The sequence below is a fragment of the Octopus bimaculoides genome, chromosome 23 (assembly GCF_001194135.2).
Source record: "Octopus bimaculoides isolate UCB-OBI-ISO-001 chromosome 23, ASM119413v2, whole genome shotgun sequence".
NCBI lineage: Eukaryota > Metazoa > Mollusca > Cephalopoda > Octopoda > Octopodidae > Octopus > Octopus bimaculoides.
The window spans coordinates 10,370,552-10,379,646 of NC_069003.1; the positions used below are offsets into that span (position 1 = coordinate 10,370,552).

The 9,095-nt window shown below is 38.6% G+C and overlaps 1 protein-coding gene across 1 annotated transcript in view; it reads left to right on the forward strand.

The window, feature by feature from the left end:
* Positions 1-335: 335 nt before the first annotated feature.
* Positions 336-9,095, forward strand: part of LOC106879715 (FAS-associated factor 2) — a 31,161-nt gene continuing 22,401 nt past the window's right edge. Inside the window, exon 1 of the mRNA XM_014929395.2 lies at positions 336-466. Coding sequence (XP_014784881.1) covers positions 407-466 — 60 coding nt within the window. The 5' untranslated portion in view covers positions 336-406. The remainder of the gene's footprint in view (positions 467-9,095) is intronic.

Here is a 9,095-nt window from a genome sequence, read left to right on the forward strand (position 1 = left end):
TATATATATATATATATATATATATATATATATATATGTATGTATGTATGTATGTATGTATTTACATATACATTCTTATATGTATATTTATATATATAATATAGAGACCGACAGAGAAGCCAGACAGACAAACGGAGAGAGAGCTGTTTCTCACATATGTATACCACATACAATACTTTCTTTCTAAGTTTTAAGACGTTAATGTGGGATTTGAAAAAAAATTGGCTGTTATTTCTCGCGAAAGTCGCCTTCTGCATATCCGACAGAGAAGATCTGTATGAAACACCGGTTACTTTATTTGTTTTTTATTTATTTATAAATATAAAAGTAGCCTCCCTTTGTCACGGGGTGGCGCCAGTTTATCCGACACCGGAAGTTGCATGTCGACTCAACTTTTTCTAAAAACATGGAAGACGACGGTGTGGACCTTTCTGGTGAACAAGTTGAGAAGTTGATTCACTTTCAGGTAAAACAAACCTTCGCACAATCTCCTCCATACTTCACTCCACGTCCCTAACACATTTTCTCTCCTCTTCCGCCAGCATTTTCCCTTTATTTACCCTCTTCTCTGCCTCTACAAGTATAATGTTGCAATCCAAAGACGCAGATACGCGCAGCTCTTGTTTATTTCCCTTGATTGAGAATCAAACCCCTTTCATTTCTTCTTTCTTTCTTTTCATTATTACTATTATTACTAATCAATCGATGATGGAGAAGTAGAGAATATAAAGCTCACCGCTCGTACGTTGTCGTTTAACTTTCTATAAATAGCAGCCAAATCTCCAAGCTACATCATTTCTCATATGAATCGCGATATATATATATATATACACACACACATACATATATATACACATACATATATATATAAAAAAGAATAAAAGACAAAAATAAGAGATGCAAAATTTCAATTTCTATAGCGTACTTCGGGGTACATTGCTTCAGGCGGGATGGCCATAGCTTTTAATCATTGATAAATCTGCCTCTGCTTGATACTGGCCGACCTGTCGTTAAAGAGCATCATTATCCTATCATTCATTAAATGTGGAATTTATTGTGTTAATGCTTGTTTTTGTGGACTTTTTCATTTTGTTAGGTTTTTTTTTTTTTTCATTTCCAGTCATTTGTCTACAAACAAGCATTGTTAAATTACATACATACATATTGTATCCTGCAAATAACCTTACTTTATTATAACAAGTTATTATAACAAGTATTCGCAAAACAATACTCAATAAATAGCTTTATTTCGGTACAATAGTGTGGGTGTAAGCATATATACACTAACACATTGCATACATGTATACACACACACACACACACTAATTACATATATGTGGCTAGATATATCTGTGTCTGTGTGTGTTATACCGTTGATAAAAAATGATCAGCATGAGGTGTATTTTGCATGTATGTTAGTTTGTATTTCCATAGCTGACTGATGAGCCATTTAGCAAAAAGGAAAACTCCAGGATGGGTGGACGTATTACCATTAGATTAGGGTTAATGACTGGGCATGTATAAACCGGTGTCGCTTGATAGAAGAAGAAAAAAATAAGGTAAACTTCCGTTGCAGACTTTCCTTTACATCCTCACACGCACGCATATACACATTTACACACTCTGTCTATTCTAAAAACACCCATTAATTACTTCTTTCATACATACATAGACATATACAGTCACATACTTTGTCTATTATTAAAAGGAAAAAAGACAATCAAAAAATTGATTATTCTGTTGTAGTGTAACGAATAGACCGGTACATTTCAACGTTATATTTGAGGTCTGTTTGTATATTGTTTACGGCGATTTTTCTCTGTCCGAAGGGCTTTTTTATTTTTAAACCCAATATTTATTTCTATCTATAGCATTATTGCATCGAGTTTCGCCGTTCCAAAAAAAGAGAATTATATGTAGATAAAAACATTGTTTTGTACCCAAGCAAAAATAATTCTCAAATATTCCGCAAAAATGTAAACCATACATACATATATATATATATAAGCTTCCAGGCTAATATTACCTGTAGACAATGTTTTATGAGTTTTTTTTTGTTTTTGTTTTTTACGTGGAAAAATAGCCGCAAACAGTGCAACTAGTTTGTTTGCCAAAAGCATCATTAATAAACCTTGGACAGGATATAAGAAACCATCATAAGAATTAAAATCTGTAACCAAATGAGGATTACTTGAATCGAAAGATCAGATGACCAGTTGCTAATTGATGTGGCGGGGTGGATGGGTGACTGGATTTGATAATATTTTTAAAGTCGAATAGGTTTCTTTATCCGTTCGGAGAGAGAATGTGAGTTTTAGACAGAATTTTTGTTTGAAGATGTTTCTTAATTTGTCGGATAAAAATTCTTTAACGTCTCGTCTGCTCGTGATCCTTTTGCGTTCTGTGTTGACGTCCCGTCCAGATCAACTTATTACTTCGTTCAGTCTTCCGGCGGGGAGGCGGATGATTGAGTAAATAGCTGTTCAATTACTGCGGTCGGTTTGATATTCCTCAAAACATTTCTATAATGGAATTATCTTTTTACTTGTTTAAGTCATTGGACTGCGGCCATGCTGGGGCACCGCCTTGAAGGGTTTTTTGTCGAACAAACAAATCAACTTCGGCACTTATTCTGTAGTGCCGAACCGCTAAGTTACAGGGATGAAAACAAACCAACACCAGTGGTGGGAGACAGTCATTCTATATATTTTTTTTACTTTAACAAATCGACCCCAGAACTTACTCTTTGTAATCTTAGTACTTATTCTATCGGTCTGTTTTGCCGAACCGCTAAGTTACGGGGACGTAAACACACCAACATCGGTTATCAAGCGATGGTGGGAGGACAAACAGAAACACAGACACGCATAAATGTGTGTACGTGTGTGTATATATATATCATCATCATCGTTTAACGTCCGTTTCCCATGCTAGCATGGGTTGGACAGCTCGACTGGGGTCTGGGAAGCCAAGAGGCTGCACCAGGCTCCGGTCTGATCTTGCAGTGTTTCTACAGCTGGATGCCCTTCCTAACACCAACCACTCCAAGAATGTAGTGGGTGCTTTCTACATGCCACCGGCACAGAGGCTAGAATGGGCTGGCAACGACCACGTTCAGACGGTGCCTTTTACGTGCCACTGGCACAGGGATCACAACTACAATTTCCATTTGATTTTGATGTACTTGGCTCAATAGGTCTCCTCAAGCATAGCATGTCGCCCTATGAAGGGCATGCAGCTGTAGAAAATCTGCCTCAGTAAACTCCATCTGACCTATGCAAGCATGGAAAAAGTGAAAGATTATGATATCATTCGTAACCAGTAAATAAATGAAAAGATATCCCTTCTGCCAATCTTTTGATTGGCTGCTTAGGATGAAGATGGAACCAATTGATAGTATTCATTATCATTTGATGTCCATCTTCCTTGCTGGCATGGGTTGAGGGGTTTGACAGAAGCCAGCAAGGCTAGGAGCTGCCCCAAGTTCCATTGTCTGTTTTGGCATGGTTTCTATGACCGGATGCTCTTTCTAATGCCAACCAATTTACAGAGTGTATTGGGTGCTGTTTATGTGGTTCCAGCAAGGTCACCAAGTACCTTGCAAGACAAAGACCCCCTCATCTGGGAGGTAATAGGGACACTATTAAGTGAGTGTGGCTTTGTGCCAGTTGAGAGATTTAAGATGCTGAGTAGATATACGTGGTTATCCTAGTTGGAAAACAAAGGAGAGTGATAGTGAGAGAGATGATGGCAGAGATGCTGTTGCTGTTTAATTATCAGGATTTCAAACACCCTATGACCCTTACTATGGCTATACTACCAGAAACATTCTGGGAGGTTTTTTTGCTGGATATTTTATTGAGATTATGCATTATATTTTGTGAATTGGTTGGTGGTAGGAAGCATGGTAGAACCCATGCTAAAGCAGATGGTGATGCTCAAGTCATTGGGTCCTGTTGAACTGTCCCATTTATGCCAGCATGGACAGCAAATGTTAACCCATTACCTACCAGTGATCTCATATGAGATCACTTAAAAATGACAAATTTCGTAATTATCTGTCAATATTTACACACATCTAACCTTTTTGCTATATCTACTAGGTATATTTCTCTGATATTCAAATGAGGTTTGCTAAATTTTCACCCAATATCTCGCTTATTTCTATTTAAAATGTTATTTTGATCATTCTAGCATGTTTCTAAGGCTGTTTTATGCTAGAAATCAAAGTTTCATAAAAAAAATTCCAGTTAATAGAATTATGGGAGGTCATGGGTTAAATGATGTATGTGGCTTTGGTTGCAGACTAAGGAGTGGAACTTCACTTATTTCAGAAGTTACTCTACTCTTCATCCTCTTCCACAAGTGCTCTCCATAATTCAAAACTATTCTTTTATTCTTTTACTTGTTTCAGTCATTTGACTGTGGCCATGCTGGAGCACTACCTTGAAGGGTTTTAGTCAAACAAATTGACCCCAGGACATATTTTTTATGCCCATTACTTATTCTATCGGTCTCTGTTGCCAAACCACTAATTTACAGGGATGTAAACACACCAACACCAGTTGTCAAGTGGTGATGAGGGGACAGACACAGTCACACATACATGCGTGTGTATATATATCAGTTTCTGTCTACCAGATTCACTCACAAGGCTTTGGTCAGGCCAAGGCTATAGTAGATGACACTTGCTCAAGGTGCATGCAGTGAGACTGAACATGAAACCATGTGGTTGGGGAGCAAGCTTCTTACATACAGCCATGCCTGTGCCAATATACCTCCATATATTGTTATAGATCCAGGCATGGATGTGTGGTTAAGAAGTTTACTTCCCAAATACATACCTTCAGGTTCAATTCCACTGTATTGCACCTTGGGCAAGTTTTTTTTTCTACTATAACCCTAGGCTGACCGAAACTTTGTGGATTTGATAAACAAAAACTGAATGAAGCCTTTTGTGTGTAAATGTTTGTCTCATTGTCTTGACATCACATGATCATTGTAAATCATTGGTTCTCAACTGGGGTCCATATAAGATTTTTAAGGTCCTACACAAGCGAATTAGTAAATTGGGTCCTCAGTAGTATTTTATAGGTTCATGAAAATAATTCTGCTTTGGCTGTATTTATCTCAAGAAGCAGCGAGATTTCTTTCTCTGATGTTTTACATAGTTCATCCTATACAAGTGGAATGTATGATAAACAAAATGGGAATTTTGAAAGCAGTATCTATAAAACTAGTTTTTAACCCTTTTGCATTCAGATTATTCTGTGAAACATAATGCTTATTTATTCAAATTGTGCTGCTTCTAGATTTCAAAGATGGGATTGTATATTTTTTCAATGACCTTGTAAAAGTAGGCATGAGAAGCTGAATTTGGTCAGTTTGAAGAGAAAACATGTAAAATATTTAACCCTTTTGAGACACATGGTGTTTTGGTATGTGTAGCCAAAATGCTTTTTCTGTTGAGATTGAAAATGGTGGGTGCATGTAGAAAACAAAGGATAAAGTACCTCAAACTACTTTAGTCGTATGTAAAACTATATATATATATATATATATATATATATATATATAATTTATATCTACTGAAAGACAATCCCTGATTGGCTATTACACTTCCAAACAGTTGTTTCATCAGGCCATTAGATTGGCCCCAAAGTCTTTTCAGCTTGTATCAGGCTGATCAATTGGCCCAGGTGTCCCAAGAGAATTAAATACTAAAGGGTTAAACATCAACAGGCTATGGGTTCCAGAAGAATAAAACAGTAATCAAAGGGGTCCAGAAATATTTTTTTTTTAATAGTTGGAGACCACTGTTGTAAATGAATGTTATTCATTATCATCATCATCGTTTAACATCTGCTTTCCATGCTAGCATGGGTTGGACGATTTGACTGAGGACTGGCAAACCAGAAGGCTACACCAGGCTCCAATCTGATCTAGCAGAGTTTCTACAGCTGGATGCCCTTCCTAACACCAACCACTCCGAGAGTGTAGTGCGTGCTTTTACGTGCCACCGGCACGAGGGCCAGTCAGGTGGTACTGGCAATGGCCACGCTCAAAATGGTGGTTTTTTTTTTTACGTGCCACCTGCACAGGAGCCAGTCTAGCAGCACTGGCAACGACCTCGCTCGAATGTTTTGTTCACATGCCACCAGCACAAGTGCCAGTCTCTCTTAGCTCTTAGATCCTCCAGTGCTGTCAGCACAACAGGCAATGAACCTTCTCCAGACATCCCAGTTACTCTTCTTCCTCTTGGCTCCACTTGATCCGACTCCTACCAGTATCATATCATTCCAGAATGTACTGCTCCTCGTCCTCATCTCAGTCTTTTTTTCTCTTCCAATGTCCACTCTATCACAGTGATTGCATGGCCATTTGTTTTGATTACCCTATGGTAATCAAAACAAATGGCCAGTAAGCCGTATCCACTGCTTAGTCACTCTGTCCTGTAATCTTCCTCTGTCTGCTCTTCTCGTCACCTCTTTGTTTCTCACTCTGCCCTTGTAAGAGATGTCCAGAATTGAACATCTGCTCAACTGTAAATGAGTACCAGCTGCATACTTACTGACTCGTCTCTCTCTCTCCCCACTACAGCTGTCATATCTAGGATGTACTGCTGAGATCATGGGTGAGGAGCAGTTGTTTATGCCTGTCCATGACGATGTAGGAATCTAAAACAATTAGCAAAAACTTGACTTGTTAGAAACAACAGTTAAATATTGTTCAAATAACAGCTGGGTGTCGTGTGTCTTTTGCCCAGGTACTTCATTTCACTCTGATCCAGTCTACTTAGCTAAGACTGAGTACCAGCTGTGTACTGGTGCGACCCTTTCTCACTCCAACAGTACCCACCAGGTAATGAGTTGTAGAGCCAAGAGGGTGTTTATGTCTTCTCCACGACGACACAGGCACCTAACACAAGCATGGCACATACCACCAGGTCACTCTGACTTGCGAGTGACGGCTATGCTGCACGTGTTAATTTCATAAGTAGGAGTTCATTTGGTTGAACAAGTGAAGACTGATAAAGTATTCGACACCATTGTTTGCTAGGTTAATAAACCTCTCAACATTCCCACTTCAAGTAACCAGGAAGTATTGCTAGTATTACTTCGTTATGTGCTTGTTATGTTTTAAGATAATTAGCATTAAACATGCACACACACTGTACAGTTTGTTTACCTATTCACTAGATAGCTACATTGATAGGAAGTATACAGATATACAATATGTACACACACACAGGGGTTGGACAAAATAATGGAAACTACTTATAATTTCAAACAAATTAATTTTAATATGGGGTAGAACCGCCTTTGGCAGTAATTACAGCTTGAATTCTATGAGGTATGGACTTGTACAAAGTTTGAATTGTTTCCAAAGGAATTTTTGTCCATTCTTCAGCTAAAACAGTCTCCAGTTCTTGTTGTGATGATGGTGGAAGATACCAACTCTTTACTAGTTTTTCTAAAATGCACCATAAATGTTCAATAATATTGAGATCTGGGGACTGTGGTGGCCAGATAAGATGTTCAACTTCACTAGAATGTTCCTCGTGCTATTCAGTAACAAATTTAGCTGTGTGAATTGGTGCATTATCATCCTGAAAGATTGCGTTTTCCTCCGGAAACAGTTCTGCAACCATAGGATAAATTTGATAAGATAAAATGCTTAAATAGTCTTGACTATTAATTCTGCCATGAAGGGAAACCATTGGGCCGGCAGATTTCCAAGATATAGCTCCCCAGATCATCACAGATCCTCCTCCATGTTTAACAGTTGGAAGAAGGCAGTCTGGTTCAAATGCTTCTTTTGGCTGTCTCCACACGTATACTCGGCCGGTGGTCAGAAATAAGGTAACGGATGGCTCGTCCGAGAAAATAGCATTCTTCCACTGCTCTAGGGACCACTTCTGTAGGTTTTTACTACATTCTAAACGCTTTGCAACGTTTGTTTTTGAAAGTGGTGGTTTTCTGATTGCAACCCTCCCATGAAATCCGACTTTGTGCAGCTCCCGGTAAACAGTTTTTGTGGAAACTGGGTTCTTGAGGTGGTCATTAAGCTCTGCATTAATTTTGGGAGATGTACTTTTGTGATCCTTTTAAACAATTCGCGTAAGAGTCTGACGGTCCCTATTTGAAAGTTTTGTTTTGATGAGGAAGTTTTTCCCTCTTTCTCAAAAGCTGTCATTACTTTCAAGACAGTGCTTCTTGACACACCAAGCATTTCTGCTGTCTTCATTACACTAGCACCTGCCATACAAGCACCAACAAGATCAACCTTATCTAAGGGCTGCGATTGGTTGGGTTGCGCTCTAGCGCGCGATTGAACAAGAGACAAAAATACGCCAACAGGGTCCAAAGATGCGGCCAAAGGCTAGCTGTTATCTGCTACATCTGCACTCATGTATATATAACAGAGAGAGAGAGAGAAGCACGCTACCAATATATATAAAAAAAACTCTTTAAACATACTTATATATATATATATATATATATATCGCATGCGTACGAACAGCCATGCTACATGGCAGTGAAACATGGGCTGTAACTGCTGAGGACATACGTAAGCTCGCAAGGAATGAAGCCAGTATGCTCCGTTGGATGTGTAATGTCAATGTGAATACCCATCAGAGTGTAAGTATCTTGAGAGAATATTTATATTCAGCCTCTTTCTTTTGGCTATTTCATCATGTTGAACTATTAATCCCTACACATTTTTTTCTCTCTCCATTTTTTTTCCCCCTCTCAATCATTTTGGTCAAAGAGTGTAAGCTTGAAATGTCAAAGACATTTCCATTCTCCCCAAGTATTAAACTAATCCACCTGCTTGTTTTTCCTTCACCTGTTATCTTTTGTTTTCTGTAAATTTGATACATACATATATATATATATATATATCATCATCATCATCATCGTTTAACGTCCGCTTTCCATGCTAGCATGGGTTGGACGATTTGACTGAGGACTGGTGAAACCGGATGGCAACACCAGGCTCCAATCTAATTTGGCAGTTTCTACAGCTGGATGCCCTTCCTAACGCCAACCACTCAGAGAGTGTAGTGGGTGCTTTTACGTGTCACCCGCACG